This window comes from Pelophylax lessonae (assembly GCF_965119305.1).
Source record: "Pelophylax lessonae genome assembly, chromosome: 3".
In the NCBI taxonomy this organism is placed as follows: Eukaryota; Metazoa; Chordata; class Amphibia; order Anura; family Ranidae; genus Pelophylax; species Pelophylax lessonae.
Genome location: NC_138770.1, coordinates 25539481 through 25560023, shown reverse-complemented (window position 1 = coordinate 25560023; position 20543 = coordinate 25539481). Strand labels below are relative to the sequence as shown.

The 20543-nt window shown below is 44.2% G+C and overlaps 1 protein-coding gene across 1 annotated transcript in view; it reads right to left on the bottom strand.

The window, feature by feature from the left end:
* LOC309550251 (uncharacterized protein) overlaps positions 1-20157 on the bottom strand; it is a gene marked incomplete at both ends in the record, with an annotated part of 57505 nt that extends 37348 nt beyond the window's left edge. Inside the window, 2 exons of the mRNA XM_082250661.1 lie at positions 12291-12872; positions 20105-20157. Coding sequence (XP_082106787.1) covers positions 12291-12872; positions 20105-20157 — 635 coding nt within the window. The remainder of the gene's footprint in view (positions 1-12290; positions 12873-20104) is intronic.
* Positions 20158-20543: the final 386 nt, after the last annotated feature.

The following is a 20543-nucleotide window of genomic DNA, read 5'->3' as shown; positions in this document are numbered from 1 at the left end:
ACACACACATACCACACACACACACACACACCACACACATACCTCACACATAACTCACACACACATACCACACACACATACCACACACACACACCACACACATACCTCACACACACACCACACACATACCTCACACATACCACACACATAACTCACACACACATATCACACACACATAACTCACACACACATACCACACACATAACTCACACACACATACCACACACATAACTCACACACACATACCACACACACATACCACACACACATAACTCACACACACATACCACACACATAACTCACACACACATATGTTTTGCTTGCGTTTCTAGCAAGGTTACTTTGCGGTACAACCAAGGAAACTTAGACGTTTGTGGTGTATAAATGTGCTTTTACTATGCAAAAACAATCTGTACATACAAAACTATTACAATATTTAGGAGCATAATACAAGACTAGCAGATACAGATAAAGATAAAGCAAATATACTTAGCTAAAAGAAGATTGCAGCCATGGAGTCCCGTTTGCTTTCAAGCACATGGCACAGAGAAAAGTCAGTAGTCATCGCTTCATGGATGTTTCGTTTGAGACTGAAGACTTTCTTGCAGCTTTGGCCAGAAGTATTTAGAATATACCATCCCCCAAACTAACACCCTTTGTCCTGAGGACAAAAGGGCTTTTTTATCCATTGTTTGTACAGTGACTTTGAAGGGGGGGTGGGGGGTTAGGCTTGGCCAAACTTCCTTCCAAATCTTTACAAAAGAAAGGTATCATTAGTGAGCCGCTGTTAAATATGCAATTTCCACAACACTCCACCCCTTGGCTCACAAATGACATAATGCCTCCAACTTTACATAAAGACATCTAATAATTCTCCCACCCCCTGGTTTATCTTAAATAAAACACAATGGGGGAACTAACTAAAATACAACCCCCTCCTATAACTATGAAGGTATTTCAGTCTTTGGCTAAAAGTTCATAAGAAAAAGTCCAATCTAACGTTCTTTAGAAGACAAGTCAAGGCTTGTAATACATCAAAAGGCCTTGCTCTCCATAGATCTTGCGGTCTTCCATCATTCTGTCCATCATGTAACCACTTTCTCTGGTCTTTCTATGGATCAAATCGGAGACAGCCTGTGGAGTGGAAAACAAAGCGGATTATCTGTTCCTTCTAATAATACATATACAGTAGATCCCGGCCCTTCAGCTACAATCTCTCCTCTAACTGACTTCTTGCCTGGATCTCTGACCAACACTTTTCCACCTGCCTGTATCCACTTCTGACCCTCCCAAAGGACATCAATAGGGAGGAGAGGAAATATACTGATATTTCCTAGAAGATCACTGCTGTTTATTTTGGAAGGTTTGATATTATAGAGCCTCACCTTCCACTCTTGCTGGGAAGTATCCACTAACCAATCAGAGTCCCAGCCAGTGTCTTGAAGCTCATCTGCCAATGCAAATATAACTTCAAACCTTCCTGCCAGATTCCCTCTCATTCCTAGATAGGCTTCAGCTTCAGATATGTCACTCTTGGTTTCTATGTCATGGGAAGCAGTAACTTGGTACCTGTTAAACCCTGTTCTTTCAGGAACCTTGTGTAAAAACTGAACTCTGCACTCTAGCTGTGGAATCTGCACCCCAGCCCCAACCATCCTTTCATATGGTGTGCTTTTGGCTAGTGGCCTAGAATTTAACAACATGACTGCCTGTGTGAGGACCCGATCCCACCCCCTTAGTGTACGTGTGGGTGTAAGTTTGCGTATCTGGTCCTTCAATAGCCCATTGTATCTTTCAATCAAACCAGCTGCCTGTGGATGATATGGGATGTGGCACAACCAGTACACTCCAGAATCTTTGGCCCATTGCTGTACTGTTGATCCGGTGAAGTGTGAGCCATTATCACTTTGGACTTGTTTGGGACAGCCATACGCAACAACAATTTTCTGTAGCAGTTGAAGTGTTGCGGCTTGATCTGCACGTTTGCAAGGATGAACAAACAAAAGTCCTGAATAGGTGTCCACTGCAGTGCAACAATACCTCAGTCCATTGTTTCCCCGGGGCAGGGGACCGATGAAGTCAATCTGCCAAATCTCTGCAGGCCTCTCTCCCCTCTTAATCGACCCGGTGGAGTACTTTTGCAATGGCCATTGTCGCACTTCTCCACACACTGTACAGTTGCCTATTACAGTCCTTATCATGTCCATTGATATGGGCAATCCTCTTTGCTGTGCCCATTCATATGTGGCTTTCTGCCCCAAATGTCCAGATTGTTTGTGGGCCCAGTTGGCCAAGTTCATCAAGACAGGATCAATTGGCACAACTGCATTCACCTTGGCAATTTCGTCTGCCACTCTGTTATAGTTCTCAAAGTCTGGGACCAGGGGCACATGTGCATCAACATGCCCCACTTTTATGGTGCGGGAGTGAGCTTCCTTCCAGATGAAGTCCCAGACTTCCTTGCCTCCCCACACCACCTTTCCATGAATCAACCATTCATTGGACTTCCACGTGGGCATCCAAGTTGTCAGTCCTTTAAAGACCGCCCAGCTGTCAGTGTAGATAGTGACATGGGAAGAAAGATCCTCCTGAAGAGTCATCACTACAGCTTTCAACTTTGCATACTGACTGGACCCTCCAATTCCGGTCTCCTGCAGGACTGTGTCTGTACTCGGGTTGTAGGCTGCTGCTGTCCATTTACGACCAGACGAGGTGACTATGGCTGAACCATCAGTGAACCATGCTGACTCCTTTAACTTATCTGACAGAGACTCAAAGGGTGGAGCCTCGTGAATGGGGGATGACTGCAGCACAGGAATTTCTTCTTCTGTATGGGTGCTGGTAAAAGTGACAAGCCCAGCTAACTGTTTTGAAATGTCTCTGACATCCCCAGCTGCAATAACCCCTCTTTCTTGAAGGTACCATTTCCATTTCATCAGTGTTTGGTTCTGGGCTACAGCTGCCCTAGTGGTCAGTCCATTATCTCTCACCCATCCTGCTATTGGCAATGCAGTATGGATGGTGACTGTGTCCTTTCCTGTAATGGTCTCTACGTGTTGAAGTGCTGTGTAGGCCCCAAACAGGTACTTCTCTAGAGGCGTGTATCTCTTCTGTGCCCCTGTAAGTTGTTTGGACCAAAATCCAATGGGTATTGCTCTCAGTCCCTTCTTTTCATTTGGCTGCCACAGACTCCAAGATATTGTACCATCCTGCTCAACTACATCCAGCTGAAATGGTACTCCTTGTCTCACAGGTCCCAATCCTTGATGCTGCAAAATGGCTTCTTTAGCAGCCAGGAATGCGGTCCGCTGCTCTGAACCCCACGTGAACTCAGTCTTTTTCCTTGTGACATTGTATATAGGCCTCAGAATCAGTCCAAGATGTGGGATGAATGATCTCCAGAATCCCACAACTCCAATGAACTTCTGTGCCTCCTTTTTGGTAGTAGGTGGCAACAATGCCTGGATAGTTTGCACAACTGTCTCTGGAATTTTCCTCTGTGGCCCAGTCCACATCATTCCCAGGAATTTCACCTCTGTGGCAGGTCCTTGGACTTTGTCTCTGTTGATAGCCCACCCTCTGTTCTCCATGTGCTGTATCAGCAGGTGCAGTGCTTCAGTTGCATCTTCCTTTGTTCCAGAGATCATGATGTCATCAATGTAGTAAAACACAGCGACTTTCAGATTTAGGGTGCTTAAATCTCGGGCAATCAGTCCATGACAAATCGTTGGAGAATGAAGGTATCCTTGAGGAAGAACAGTGAAAGTTTACTGGCGGCCATTCCACACAAAGGAAAACTGGTTCTGACACGCTGGGTCTATTGGAATCGAAAAGAAAGCATTAGCCAGGTCTATCACAGCATGATATTCTCCTGCCTCTTTAGCAATTTTCTCAATGATCGAGATCATATCAGGTACAGCTGACTTTAATGGAGGTGCCACTTTGTTTAGACCTCTGTAATCCACAGTCATTCTATATGTCCCATCAGGTTTCTTTACTGGGAACACCGGAGATGAGAATGGACTTACAGCAGGTCTAAGGATCCCTACTCTTAATAGTTCATGAATAGTCTCCCCAATTTCTTTGTGGCCTCCAGGAAGTCTGTATTGCTTGAGACAGACTGGCTTCTCTGGTGGAGGAATAAAGACAGGGGTCCATTTTGCATGACCTCTGACCACAGCCTTCACCGCCCTGACCAGATACGTTTTATCAGGATACCCGAATGTGAATGTACCTTGTTCAGTCTGAATAGACTGACCTTGAAGTACATCCATCCCAAGAATATTTTCAGGTAACTCTGATACCAAAACATTTGTCCAAAATCCTGGTCCCTTGCCAATAGCCAATTTCACCCGTGTCCTAACTGCTGGTGTGGTTTGCCCTCCCAAACCTTCTACATAAATCACTTCTCCTTTGTGATGGGAAGGATCTCCTTGCAAAAGTGTAACTTCAGCTCCAGTATCCACTAAAGCCATGACATGTGTAGGAGGAGACGACTTCCCCCACCATACAGTGACAGGTGCATATGGGCGTCGGTCTCCTGCTGTCACTGTTCTTATTGCTATTACAGGAGACCCACCTTCCCTTCATAAAGGATAAGGAACCTCCCAATCCCCTTTTCTAATTCTCTCTAACTCCTCCCCAGGATAAAGGGATTTGGGTTTGGGTTCATGTTCAGTTTTGGGAATGGGTTTGGGACTAACAGGAGGGGTCTGTTCTGTTGTCTCTAAATCTAGGCTGATGTTATCTTCACTAGGAGTAGTGTTTCTAACCCTGACAGTTTTCCCCACTAAATGTTTCCACCGCTTCAAAATTTCTGCAGTAGAGATGCCATCTATCTCACTTTTAGGTACTCCTGCCTTTTAATAGGTCTACCCACATTTGTTTCCTAGAGATAACTAGCCTGGTTTTCTCTTCACCTCCTGTCTTCTCTCCCACATTCCCTTTCTTCTCTTTAAAAGTCCTTTTCAGCCTGTTCTCTGCCTGTCTGACCTTATCTACTGCCCTGACAGGTTTTGTTTTAGTCTCCTCTAGCTCCCCCAACTGGCTTAAAAGGGTTGTTGCTTCATGAATTTTGCTGTTTAAACCCAGGCCTCCCAGCAAAGACAATAAAGGAGCCCTGAGATTAAATGGTGCAGACTTCATTAGCTTAGAGCGCAGAGCAGACGTGAAGGGTTCCATATCTGGACCCATCCATTCTGGAAATGTATTTAATCCGGTTATACAACCCATCTCACGTAACCTGGAAATACCTTCTCCTAATGTTCTCCACGAGTAGGTATTTTCCAGGTCACTAGGATTAGCGTATACTCGGACTATACCATCTCTCACGAGGTCTAAGAGTGAAAAATTCACACTAAACTCTCGGGCTTTTCGCATGGCCTGACGCAATTGTGGATCATGGGTTAACACTCCCAAAGCCACTGCTTCCTTGCCTGACAAAACAACACTGTCCGCCCCTTCATCCCACAAACGTAAGAGCCAACTCAATAGGGGTTCCCCGGACCTTTGTTTGTATTGTTTTGCCAGCTCATGGAGTTCAGTTTGTGTAAACTCCCTGACTTCTTCAAATTCAACATCTCTGGGGTTGCGATAATGCACCTCCCCATCTGCCATATCCTCTCTATCATGTTGCCTTTTCCTATGCTTAGTAATGAGAGGTCTGGCACACTTTTTCTTTCCCATTGGATGATCATCATCAGAAACATCAAATTCTATCTCCTCATCCTCACTATCATTGGAGGAGACATCCTCACAATCCCAGCTTTGGGATGTGACAATGGCACGTACCCTGGCTTTACTAACAGGTTTATGTCCCTTTCTTTTCCTTAAGGCATTAATTGATTTGGTCATGAGGGCTGCACACCGCTCTTGCAAATCATCAGCCCTACTAGCAGTTGAACGCACACACTCTGAAGCAACTGCTAGCTGGTCTTTCAATAACTTAACTTCTGCCTCTGCCTTCTCCCTTCTCTGTGATTCTGTATAGAGAGAATGAAGAAAATACCAGCCCACTGTGGAAACTGTTCTCTTCTCTGCTTTACTTAAATCCAACCCCTTAAGGCTAAAATCTACAAAATGATCTGAGATTTTACCACCCCAAGTCTTATTCAAAGGAGAAGCATACTTTGCAAATACTTTAGCAATAGACTCCCACTCATTGTCTCTGGCCCAGATAGGTAAACTGCACATTTCCTTCTGGACACCAGAAACCTCTGCAGCCTTGCTTTTCCTAAACAGCTTACGCAGCATTTTTTACCTAGCACAAGCTACACAACACCACAGAAAACAAACAGGTCTGTTTCAGTTGAATTTATAGCGCAAATCGCGGACGAGCCCCCAAATGTTTTGCGTGCGTTTCTAGTGCGGTTACTTTGCGGTACAACCAAGGAAACTTAGACCTTTGTGGTGTGTAAATGTGCTTTACTATGAAAAAACAATCTGTACATACAAAACTATTACAATATTTAGGAGCATAATACAAGACTAGCAGATACAGATAAAGATAAAGGAGATATACTTAACTAAAGAAGTTTGTAGCCATGGAGTCTCATTCCAAAGCACATGGCTCAGGGAAGTCAGGTTTAGCTTCTTGCTTCATAGATGTTCCGTTTGAGACTGCAGACTTGCAGCTTTGAGCAGTCATTTAGACTTGTGATTAAAGAATATACCATCCCCCCAAACCAACACCATTTGTCCTGAGAACAAAAGGGCTGTTTATCCATTGTACAGTGACTTTGAAGGGGGGGGGGTTAGGCTTGGCCAAACTTCCTTTCTAAAATCTTTACAAAAGACAGGTATCATTAGTGAGCCACTGTTAAATATGCACAACACTGTACAGTGTGTGGAGAAGTGCGACAATGGCCATTGCAAAAGTACTCCACCGGGTCGATTAAGAGGGGAGAGAGGCCTGCAGAGATTTGGCAGATTGACTTCATCGGTCCCCTGCCCCGGGGAAACAATGGACTGAGGTATTGTTGCACTGCAGTGGACACCTATTCAGGACTTTTGTTTGTTCATCCTTGCAAACGTGCAGATCAAGCCGCAACACTTCAACTGCTACAGAAAATTGTTGTTGCGTATGGCTGTCCCAAACAAGTCCAAAGTGATAACGGCTCACACTTCACCGGATCTACAGTACAGCAATGGGCCAAAGATTCTGGAGTGTACTGGTTGTGTCACATCCCATACCATCCACAGGCAGCTGGTTTGATTGAAAGATACAATGGGCTATTGAAGGACCAGATACGCAAACTTACACCCACACGTACACTAAGGGGGTGGGATCGGGTCCTCACACAGGCAGTCATGTTGTTAAATTCTAGGCCACTAGCCAAAAGCACACCATATGAAAGGATGGTTGGGGCTGGGGTGCAGATTCCACAGCTAGAGTGCAGAGTTCAGTATTTACACAAGGTTCCTGAAAGAACAGGGTTTAACAGGTACCAAGTTACTGCTTCCCATGACATAGAAACCAAGAGTGACGTATCTGAAGCTGAAGCCTATCTAGGAATGAGAGGGAATCTGGCAGGAAGGTTTGAAGTTATATTTGCATTGGCAGATGAGCTTCAAGACAGTGGCTGGGACTCTGATTGGTTAGTGGATACTTCTCAGCAAGAGTGGAAACTGAGGCTCTATAATATCAAACCTACCAAAATAAACAGCAGTGATCTTCTAGGAAATATCAGTATATTTCCTCTCCTCCCTATTGATGTCCTTTGGGAGGGTCAGAAGTGGATACAGGCAGGTGGAAAAGTGTTGGTCGGAGATCCAGGCAAGAAGTCAGTTAGAGGAGAGATTGTAGCTGAAGGGCCGGGATCTACTGTATATGTATTATTAGAAGGATCAGCTAATCCGCTTTGTTTTCCACTCCACAGGCTGTCTCCGATTTGATCCATAGGAAGACCAGAGAAAGTGGTTACATGATGGACAGAATGATGGAAGACCGCAAGAGCTATGGAGAGCAAGGCCTTTTGATGTATTACAAGCCTGGACTTGTTTTCTAAAGAACGTTGGATTGGACTTTTCTAATGAACTTTTAGCCAAAGACTGAAATACCTTCATAGTTATAGGAGGGGTTGTATTTTAGTTAGTTCCCCCATTGTGTTTTATTTAAGATAAACCAGGGGGTGGGAGAATTATTAGATGTCTTTATGTAAAGTTGGAGGCATTATGTCATTTGTGAGCCAAGGGGTGGAGTGTTGTGGAAATTGCATATTTGACAGTGGCCCACTAAATGATAGTTTTCTTTTGTAAAGATTTTGGAAGGAAGTTTGGCCAAGCCTAACCCCCCCTTCAAAGTCACTGTACAATGGATAAACAGCCCTTTTGTTCTCAGGACAAATGGTGTTGGTTTGGGGGGATGGTATATTCTTTAATCACAAGTCTAAATGACTGCTCAAAGCTGCAAGTTTGCAGTCTCAAACGGAACATCTATGAAGCAAGAAGCTAAACCTGACTTCCCTGAGCCATGTGCTTTGGAATGAGACTCCATGGCTACAAACTTCTTTAGTTAAGTATATCTCCTTTATCTTTATCTGTATCTGCTAGTCTTGTATTATGCTCCTAAATATTGTAATAGTTTTGTATGTACAGATTGTTTTTTCATAGTAAAGGATATTTACACACCACAAAGGTCTAAGTTTCCTTGGTTGTACCGCAAAGAAACCGCACTAGAAACGCACGCAAAACACTAGCAAGGCAATGGTCATCTTGGAGGTGTGCTTGGGGTTGTTATCATGTTGGAATACTGCCCTATGGCCCAGTCTCCGAAGGGAGGGGATCATACTCTGCTTCAGTATGTCACAGTACATGTTGGCATTCATGGTTCCCTCAATAAACTGTAGCTCCCCAGTGCCGACAGCACTCATGCAGCCCCAGACCATGACACTCCCACCACCATGCTTGACTGTAGGCAAGACACACTTGTCTTTGTACTCCTTACCTGGTTGCCGCCACACATGCTTGACAGCATCTTAACCTAGGTTTATCTTGGTCTCATCAGACCACAGGACATGGCTCTGGTAATCTATGCCCTTAGTCTGCTTGTCTTCAGCAAACTATTTGTAGGCTTTCTTGTGCATCATCTTTAGAAGAGGTTTCCTTCTGGGATGACAGCCATGCAGATCAATTTGATGCAGTGTGCGGCGTATGGTCTGAGCACTGACAGGCTGACCCCCCCCCACCCCTTTTACCTCTGCAGCCATGCTGGCAGCACTCATTGGTCTATTTCCCAAAGGCAACCTCTGGCAAGGAGGCTGAGCACGTGCACTCAACTTCTTTGGTCCACCATGGCGAGGCCTGTTGTGAATAAAACCTGTCCCGTTAAAACACTGTATTGTCTTGGCCACCATGCTGCAGCTCAGTTTCAATGTCTTGGCAATCTTCTTATATCCTAGGCCATCTTTATGTAGAGCAACAATTCTTTTTTTCAAATCCTCAGAGTTCTTTGCCATGAGGTGCCATGTTGAACTTCCAGTGACCAGTATGAGAGAGTGTGAGCGATAACACCAAATTTACCACACCTGCTGATCATTCACACCTGAGACCTTGTAACACTAATGAGTCACATGACACCGGGGAGGGAAAATGGCTAATTGGGCCCAATTTGGACATTTTCACTTAGGGGTGTACTCACTTTTGTTGCCAGCGGTTTAGACATTAATGGCTGTGTGTTGAGTTATTTTGAGGGGACAGCAAATATACACTGTTATACAAGCTGTACACGCACTACTTTACATTGTAACAAAGTGTCATTTCTTCAGTGTTGTCACATGAAAAGATAGAATAAAATATTTACAAAAATGTGAGAGGTGTACTTACTTTTGTGAGATACTGTATATTTTATCTTGTACCTAGGATCTTCAGGACAGATACCTATATACACAACACATTTTGTTCTGATTTTCCCCCTGTGTCCGCCCCAGGTCGGGTTAATTTGTTGGGGGTTGGAAGGAATGCCATGTGCTAGTAAACCATGTTTGTATTTATTATGATGTACATAAATACAGATTATGTTCTATGTCTATGAAACACTAATATCGAGTCTGTTAATTTTAAGAGAAAACTGTCTGTACATCTTCATAGTCCTGAAGAAGCCTTGTGTGAAACGCGTTGACTAGTGAACAGACGAAGATAGAGGAATATGATCCAAAGCAAACACAGTGACATGCCTCCATCCCTGATTGGTTAATGCAAACAGAAAACAGAGGTCGTAGGACTTTATATGAGGCCAGTCATCAACTAAGATATACAAAAATAGAATCTGAACGTAGTCATTTATTATACATACAGTAATTGATACAAATGTTGACATCAGTAACAAATATGATGCAGACATGTATACAAAAAAAGCTGAGACAAAAAAAATCCATATAGTAAGGAGATTGTTATAATAGTAATAAGATATATTCAGTAATAAAGTACATGGCCATCACTAAATGTTACATCTAAGTGAAGAGAGGAAATATCTATACCTACACGAACCTTATGATATATACCAACTTATCCTTATATATGTATGATGTACATGAGTGAAATTAGTAGGAGACATTGATCTCCTGTGTACGAGCTGAGCTCAGTTTGAGGTCAGTTTCCTCATTTTATTGAGATCTAGTTTTAGATAAATCAATAAATGTTATTTTAGGATAAATCCATGGAGTTGTTATCTGTCTCATGCTGTGCCCTTAAAGTCCACACATATGACAGTGGTTCCTTGTGAACATCTGTAGTTTCCATTTCTCTGAACAGATAGGATGTTGGGACTCTCATTAAAAAAATGACGTATGGTCCCCTCCCCCCCAGTCTATACCAGGCCCATGCCAAAATGTAAAAAAAATAAATGGCGTGGGGTCCCCCCAAAATCCATACCAGATCTTAACCTGAGCATGCAGTTCGGCAAGTCAGGAAAAGGGGGACAAGCGAGCGCCCCCCCTTCTAACCCATAAAAGGCCACATGCCCTCACCATGGGGTGGGGGTGGGTGTTTTCTGGCAGTTCTGCCCCCCCCCCCCACCCCAAAGTACCTTGTCCCCATGCTGATGGGGACAATGGCCTCTTTCCCACAACCGTGGCCTGGGGTTGTGGGGGTCTGCAGACAGGGGGATCATCGTAATCTGAAAGCCCCTTTTACCAAGGGGACCCCAGATCCTGCCCCCCCCATGTGAATGAGTATCGGGACCATAGTACCTGTACCTATTCACTAAAAAAAGTGTCAAAAAGCAATAAATACACAAACACAATTTTTAAAAAATTCTTTATTAAAAATATAAAAGCCAGCCTCCCCCAATGTAGATCCGTCATCAATCACAATGCCTGCCGCACCCGAAAAAATAAATAAAAAAAGACGCTCTCGCCATCATGGAGGCCCTCTGCCTACTGCAGGTTCCGCATTTACATTGGTAAGAGGCGGGCCACCTGTCTACATCACCTTTTTTCAATATTGGCCCCTAAGGGCCTGGTATGGACTGGGGGTCGGGGAGCACATCATTTTTTTCTATTTCCGGGAAATGCCGGCATTCTTTTCTTTCCATTCATCTGTCAGTGGGGAAGCCCGCTGACAGCTGATGAGTCATGGTTGGTAAGGATGCGGGCGGGCGGCTTCCCGGCTTGCTGATTAACAACCAGCTATTTCTTCACAAAGAATTAGCATTGGTCGATTGTTTTTTTTGACTGATCCGAATTCGAATCGTTCTGAAAAGTTGGAATTCGTTAGAAAATGAATAAACAAAACAAATTTTAACAGATTTCAACAAAATTCATTACAATTTCATTTGGAGATTTGGATACATCCGAATCTAGGAATAACCAAAAATATGTCGGAATTTGTATTTGCACCGAAACGAATTTCACGTGTCTAACACTTAATGGCCACCCGCTAACAGCTGGGCTCCCAGCCAATGCAAATGGCCGCCGGTGGCAGGGCCCTCCATTTTTATTTTTCTCCTGCTATTAATGGCCAACCCGGGACAACACTTCATCCATGTCTTTGGTGATCTCTGATCTCCTTATTGAAGTGTTTCTTACATGATGAAGATCAGCCATGGAGTATATCTGAGGTGTATATCAGGGTGTGCTTCTTCCCCACATGTCCACCAACATTCATATAGAAGACATTTCCCGCACTCAAGGCACTATTACACCTCAAGGGCTGTGTGGAACCCCTGATGTACAGGAAGACAGGACTTCAGTGAGGAACATTTCCCTCACTCAGGACAGGAAATTGGCTTCTCCCCCGTGTGAGATCTCTGATGCATGGAAAGATTGGACTTCTGTGAAAAACATTTCCCGCACTCAGGACAGGAATATGGCTTCTCAGCAGTGTGCGATCTCTGATGCACGGAAAGATTGGACTTCTCTGAAAAGCATTTCCCGCACTCAGGACAGGAATACGGTTTTTCACCAGTGTGCAATCTCTGATGTCTGGAAAGAGTGGACTTATCTGAAAAACATTTCCCACACTCAGGACAGGAATACGGCTTCGCACCAGTGTGCAATCTCTGATGTTTGGAAAGAGCAGACTTCTGTGAAAAACATTTCCCACACTCAGGACAGGAATACGGCTTCTCACCAGTGTGCAATCTCTGATGTTTGGAAAGATCAGACTTCTGTGAAAAGCATTTCCCACACTCAGGACAGGAATACAGCTTCTCACCAGTGTGCATTCTCTGATGTCTGGAAAGAGCAGACTTATATGAAAAACATTTCCTACACTCAGGACAGGAATACGGCTTCTCGCCAGTGTGAAATCTCTGATGTGTGGAAAGATTGGACTTCTGTGAAAAACATTTCCCGCACTCAGGACAGGAATACGACTTCACACCAGTGTGCAATCTCTGATGTCTGGAAAGAGTGGACTTATCTGAAAAACATTTCCTGCACTCAGGACAGGAATACGACTTCACACCAGTGTGCAATCTCTGATGTCTGGAAAGAGCGGACTTATCTGAAAAACATTTCCCGCACTCAGGACAGGAATACGACTTCACACCAGTGTGCAATCTCTAATGTCTGGAAAGACTGAACTTCTCTGAAAAACATTTCCCGCACTCAGGACAGGAATGCGGCTTCTCACCAGTGTGATATTTTTTATGCACATTAAGTTTGGATTTAAAACTGAAACGCTTCCCGCACTCAGTACAGGAGAACCTCTTATCTGGTGAAAGGAAAGCAGAGTCCCTCACAGTCTGAGGTTCCTCAGGATAAGAGGAATACGATGGTCCGGCACTGTCCCTCACAGTCTGAGGTTCCTCGGGATAAGAGGAATACGATGGTCCGGCACTGTCCCTCACAGTCTGAGGTTCATCAGGATAAGAGGAATACGATGGTCCGGCACCGTCCCTCACAGTCTGAGGTTCCTCAGGATAAGAGGAATACAATGGTCCATCTACACTGTGTGGTGGCGGATGGACATGTGAGGTAGCCGGGTTTTCTCCTGGACTATACTGTGTGATGTCCTCATCTTCTACTTTACAGTCTGGAGACAAAGTGAGACAATCCTCTGAGGTTTTCCTCATCTCCCGTCCATCTACTAAAATAGAAATAAAAAGATTATTTACTAGACATCAGCAGATTGGTTCTCCTAAACCAGGACTCCGCCCACATCAGGCAGCTTTGTCTCTGAGGATCTTACAATTCCCCCCTCAAGGTAACTAGTAAATGGGTCCTCTGATCTCCTACCAGTTCATTTCTGTATTCATGGACCTTAGTCAGAGAGTGAGGAAACAACGAGAACTGTCTTTTATAGGAGTGACAGTGATGAGGGGATTATAGGATGAGTGCCCCCTCCCCCTCTATCACTCATTGCCATCTTCCCAACACAAGAAGTCCTGCATTTCCTTATTTAGTCCATGATTTAGTCATGAATAACAGCGGGGCTGAGCCCCACCAGAGGTCAGAGAGTGAGGATGGGGGGGGAGAACAACCAAGATGAAGACTGGACTGATCCTGAAGACCACCATCATTGGGTTACTGACTCCTCCCTCATTACCACTTTCTGTTTAAGGTCCCAAAGTTGGAGGATGTTATCACATTATTATCAACATGTAAAAGTCTGTCCTCCAATCAAATCAACAGATAGAAAATGTGATATAAAATAAATAATAAAATCGGTACAATCATGTAGTGTAAAGAATGGTGTATAAATATTCACAGAAACATTCAGCCAATGGCAGCTTACATTCAGAAAGTTTCTTTCACTAAACACAAAAACAAATAAAATGCAGCCCAAAAGAAAATGAAAATAAATTTCTTCCCCCAAATCTGTAGACAATAAGTGGGAAATAATTTCCCTCCTCTCCTCCTTCCTCCACGGTATATATGGGGGGGGGGGGGTAGAAAATATGGGCGGAGCCTGCGCAGGGACGTCCCATCTCGGCCATCCCAGGGAAGGGGTATCTGAGTGAAGGATCACATTGTGAAGCTTGTTTAGTCCGCACTGCTCAAGTCCCGGCTTTGTAATTCTATCATCTTGGATTTTAATGTTGAATAAAGCAGATAGACGGAGAGCACTAGAGGGGGGTTATTTTCTACCCTCCCCCCCATATATACCGTGGAGGAAGAGGAAGGAGGAAAGGAGTGAGCGATATCCCTAGAGGGGGAAGGGATCTGTGGGACTCGCTGGTAACACAGGAGTCAGATGGTAAGGTGAGTGGAAGTGACCACCAGCACCTTTCTCATCTGCAATTTCTGCACTCGCACTTTATCATTTATATTGGCCCTGACTGATGACACGTGTCACATGACACACATTTCTATCCTCTTATTGGACGATCACATTACTATTTATTCATTTCCTGACACTGTTTAATAGATTTCATATTTTTGAATTGTAAGTCTGATTGTTACACGGCGCGGTGATATCGCACAGATTGGATTATTATTTCCCACTTATTGTCCACAGATTTGGGGGAAGAAATTTATTTTCATTTTCATTTGATTTTTTCATCAGATATAAAATGTCCAGAAATAGGCGTAACAAAGAGAATCCATATTATGTGTATACAGTATCTGACAAAAGTAAGTACACCCCTCACATTTGTGTAAATATTTTATTCTATCTTTTCATGTGACAACACTGAAGAAATGAAACTTTGCTACAATGTAAAGTAGTGAGTGTACAGCTTGTATAACAGTGTAAATTTGCTGTCCCCTCAAAATAACTCAACACACAGCCATTAATGTCTAAACCGCTGGCAACAAAAGTGAGTACACCCCTAAATGACAATGTCCAAATTGGGCCCAATTAGCCATTTTCCCTCCCCGGTGTCATGTGACTCGTTAGTGTTACAAGTTCTCAGGTGTGAATGGGGAGCAGGTGTGTTCGATTTGGTGTTATCGCTCTCACTCTCTCATACTGGTCACTGGAAGTTCAACATGGCACCTCATGGCATAGAACTCTCTGAGGATCTGAAAAAAAGAATTGTTGCTCTATATAAAGATGGCATAGACTACAAGAAGATTGCCAAGACCCTGAAACTGAGCTGCAGCATGGTGGCCAAGACCATACAGCGGTTTACCAGGACAGGTTCTACTCAGAACAGGCCTCGCCATGATCGACCAAAGAAGTTGAGTGCACGTGCTCAGCGTCATATCCAGAGGTTGTCTTTGTGAAATAGACGTATGAGTGCTGCCAGCATTGCTGTCGAGGTTGAAGGGGTGAGGGGTCGGCCTGTCAGTGCTCAGACCATACGCCGCACACTGCATCAAATTGGTCTGCATGGCTGTCATCCCAGAAGGAAGCCTCTTCCAAAGATGATGCACAAGAAAGCCCGTAAGCAGTTTGCTGAAGACAAGCAGACTAAGGACATGGATTACTGGAACCATCTCCTATGGTCTGATGAGACCAAGATAAACTTATTTGGTTCAGATGGTGTCAAGTGTGTGTGGCGGCAACCAGGTGAGGAGTACAAAGACAAGTGTGTCTTGCCTACAGTCAGGCATGGTGGTGGGAGTGTCATGGTCTGGGGCTGCATGAGTGCTGCCAGCACTGGGGAGCTACAGTTCATTGAGGGAACCATGAATGCCAACATGTACTCTGACATACTGAAGCAGAGCACGATCCCCCTCCCTTCAGAGACTGGGCCGCGGGGCAGTATTCCAACATGATAACGACACCAAACACACCTCTAAGACGACCATTGCCTTGCTAAAGAAGCTGAGGGTAAAGGTGATGGACTGGACAAGCATGTCTCCAGACCTAAACCCTATTGAGCATCTGTGGGGCATCCTCAAATGGAAGATGGAGGAGCGCAAGGTTTCTAACATCCATCAGCTTCGTGATGGAGGAGTGGAAGAGGACTCCAGTGGCAACCTGTGAAGCTCTGGTGAACTCCATGCCCAAGAGGGGAAAATAATGGTTGCTCACAAAATATTTACACTTTGGGCCCAATTTGGACATTTTCACTTAGGGGTGTACTCACTTTTGTTGCCAGCGGTTAAGACATTAATGGCTGTGTGTTGAGTTATTTTGAGGGGACAGCAAATTGACACTGTTATACAAGCTGTACACTCACTACTTTACATTGTAGCAAAGTGTAATGTCTTCAGTGTTGTCACATGAAAGGATAGAATAAAATATTTCCAAAAATGTGAAGGGAGTACTTACTTTTGTGAGATAGTGTAGCGGTGGGTAGAGGAGATAGAGCAGAAGTCTGTAATGTACAACATAGAGTATATAGTGGAGGGGTCAGGACTCATAATATTGGTATTCAGTAATCAGTGGTGGATTACATGTATTTATGTCATGTATGTATTTAGTGTTAATGACCCACCTGTGCTGATCTCTGTAGGAGTGTCCTCCTCTATAAATGTCCCCGTTATTCCATCCTCCTCCGTAGACTGCTGATCATCCCTCACATACGTCTCTTCTTCTTCTGCTTTAACCTCAAATTCTATATCGATTGGATCTCCACTCTAAATCAAGAAAATTCGAGAGAATATCATCTGTAGGTTATAAGCTTTAAAACTGTGATATTATAAAAAAAAAAAAAACACATCCTCCCCAGAAGTCCATGTTCTAGATACTCCAATCCTCCAACCTTGTAACATTGAGGGATGGTGTGATCTTCCTGTGTGGAATCCCGGGAATACAGAGGGCGGGGACATCTCTCTGGTGGGTTTCTGTAGCTGGATGACTCCACCATGGTGTCCTGGTACAGATCTTTGTGTTCCTTTAGAAACTCTGACTCCTTCATCACCCCATCCTCATCATCCTCCTCTTTTATCTCTTCTTTAACCTCAACTTTAGAATCTCTCAGGTTTCCACTCTGAATATATAATAAAAATGACATCAATGGTAACAATGCAGATAATATACAGATCCTAATGATACTATCAGTGATTGTTCCTCATCTACCTGATGATGGTGGGGGATGGTGTGACCTTCTAGTGTGGAATCCCGGGAATACAGAGGACGGGGACATCTCTCTGGTGGGTTCCCATTACTGGATCCATCTGTAGGAAACACACACACTGACTGAATACATTGTTTCTATGTGTTTATCAGATGATGGGGGATCTAGGTGGATCCTCCGTACTGCTCTCTCCTTTACAATAAAGTCTCCTCTTACCCGGTGATGTGAGGGGCGGCTGATTCTCCATCATGACGTCCTTGTAGAGATCCTTGTGTCCTTCTAAATACTCCCACTCCTCCATGGAGAAATAGACAGTGACATCCCGACACCTTATAGGAACCTGACACACACAATGATACAGTCACCATCCAGACACATCCCTTGTCTGTTACTGGATAATGTCCCAGAATTCCCAGCACCGCTCACCTCTCCTGTCAGCAGATGGACCATCATGGTGGTCAGTTCCAGGATCTTCTGCTATCTGTTCCTCTCAGGTAAAGGAGAATGAGGTGGAGGCACCATGGTGGGGATTTGGGTCCTGCTCCATCCTCCTGAGATTGGCTCTCCAGTAGACTTCTTCACTACAACACAATCCTACAGATCAGGAGAAAGATAAACCGATATCAATCATCTGACATCATCTACATGTCTATAATAAGAACATGGTCTATTGACCAGACTAGATAAGAGTGATGTCATGTGACCTCCCAGAATCCTCCTCACCTCTCTGGTCAGGTCTGTGTTTTATTAATAGAGATAAGAGTGATGTCATGTGACCTCCCAGAATCCTCCTCACCTCTCCAGTCAGGTCTGTGTTTTATTAATAGAGATAAGAGTGATGTCATGTGACCTCCCAGAATCCTCCTCACCTCTCCGATCAGCAGGTAGATAATCTCCAGGGTGTGGCTTAATAACCTCTCAGTCATGTGACACCGATCCTCCTCCATCCTCATTGGTGTGGTTATGTGATCTATGCGGGTTTCTCTGTAGACGGATAATGAAGAATTATCTGGATTGCATTGGTTGGACAATATTAGAATTGGAATATAAGGGGTTATAGGCGGGTTGCCCCTAGTGGGAATTGGAACATGTAGATTGGGTTAATTAGGGGGATCTTTTTATAAAGAGTGGTCACAGGTTCTCTGAGACAATCAAGACCAATGCAGAGCCCATAGCCCTTGATTGGACAGGAGGAGGGACAGTCCACTGCCAGAGTGTAGGGGAGTAGAGAAGAGTGTCGGTATTGAGAGATCAGCGGATCGGATAAGTAAAAGTGCTTTTACTGGTTCCCTACACCAAAATGACCATGTAACCCTTGAAGTGGGGCTGCCCCCATTATTTGAGGGTTAAATGCTCATTTGGGTTTTGGTAATTTTTTGTTTCCCCAGAGATGGGCTTTAAACAAAATAACATTTTCACACACAATAAAATCTGTATTTTAAACTTGTAAAAACAAAGCCCCCCCCCCCCCCCACACACACACACAATTATGTCAACCCTTAAAACTCTGTGTTCCCATGAAATGGTAACTAAATTCACTACCCAACATGGTGCAAAGACAACGCTATAAAAGCTCCTACAGGTCATTCGTTTAGAGAAACCCGGTAATAATGGCCCCAGAATCATTGCTCTCACTCTAGTGTGCGGCCAATACCCCCTTTGTGACAGCGTAATATAAATGACAGGTCCTCTTTAATTACTTAACCCCCGGAAGATTTTACCCCCTTCCTGACCAGGGGGTATTTTTTGCGATTCGGCACTGCGTGACTTTAACGGGCAATTGCGCAGTCGTGCGACGCTGTACCTAAACGAATTTGATGTCCTTTTTTTGCCACAAATAGAGCTTTCTTTTGGTGGTATTTGATCACCTCTGCGATTTTTTGATCATGCGCTATAATCAAAAAAAGAGCGACAATTTTGCAAAAATAACAATATTTTTCACATTTTTTTATATGAAATTACCCAAAAAAATGTAAAAATCAAATTTTTTAAAAATTTTTGGCCAATTTGTTTTCTGCTACCTATGTTTGGTAAAAAAAAAAAAATCACAATAAGCGTATATTAATTGGTTTGCGCAAAAGTTATTGCGTTTACTAACTAAGGGAAAGATTTTTGTCATTTTTGTTGTTGTTTTTTTTTTAACAAGTTATGGCAGCGATCTGCGATTTCTTTTTGCGGGACTGCGACTTTGCGGTGGACAGATCGGACCCTTGACTGACATTTTTGACACTTTTGGGGGTACCAGTGACATTACTACAGTAATCAGTGCTATACATATGCACTGTTACTGTAAAAATGACACTGCCAGGGAAGGGGTTAACTTTATTAGAGATGCAGTGACTATGTGTGTCACTAGGGGCGTGATTCTTACTGTGCAGGGATGTGGCTGTGTGTGTAACAGCACAGATCAATGGTCCTACATAGCAGGACCGTTAGATCAGTGCTTTTTCACAGGGAAGAATGACAGGCGGCTTTGTTTACATTAGCCGCCTGCCTTTCTCCCTTCACAGCGGACGCTCGCGAGTGACCGACGGACATCGGGTCCACCGGTCACACGCATGGAGGTGTCCGTGAACGAGCCGAGGTGGGAGCGCGCCTCCGGCGACGCGCACTCGCCCGCTATTGGCTCCCGGGCTAGTGACGTACCGGTACATCACTATGCCTGCCCGGGGCTGACCGTCGCAATATATGTACTTGCGGCGGTCGGCAACCGGTTAAGGAGACATTAGGGGTTTATTAGACCTCCAAAGTCACCTATGGACCCCAGTGAAGCTGATGAAGTACAGATTGGGATCAACCAGCTTCATCCCTGACCACAGTGACCGGGGAACAATGGCACTAAACCTGGAAGTGATGAAATGCTCATCTCTTCAGCATTCATTCACCAGAGAAGAGATCTGAGAACTGATCACCCTCCACTCCATCCACCATGCCGATCCTGGGCCTACAGGAGGGGCAGGCACATGGTTAATATAGGGAAGCATGAAGATATTTGTGTCTTCAGAGGAAGGGTGTGAAAGGGCAAATTTCAGGAGAACCCTCATCCCTCGTTACAAGAGACTGCTAAGGTGAGAAGATGATTGGTGGGAAAGGTGACAAATCTCCAGAATAATCTCAAGATAATTTTTCGACCCTGAAGGGGTTGATCTAGCTTTCCACACTATATATGTGCATATCATCAGCTGCTGGAGAT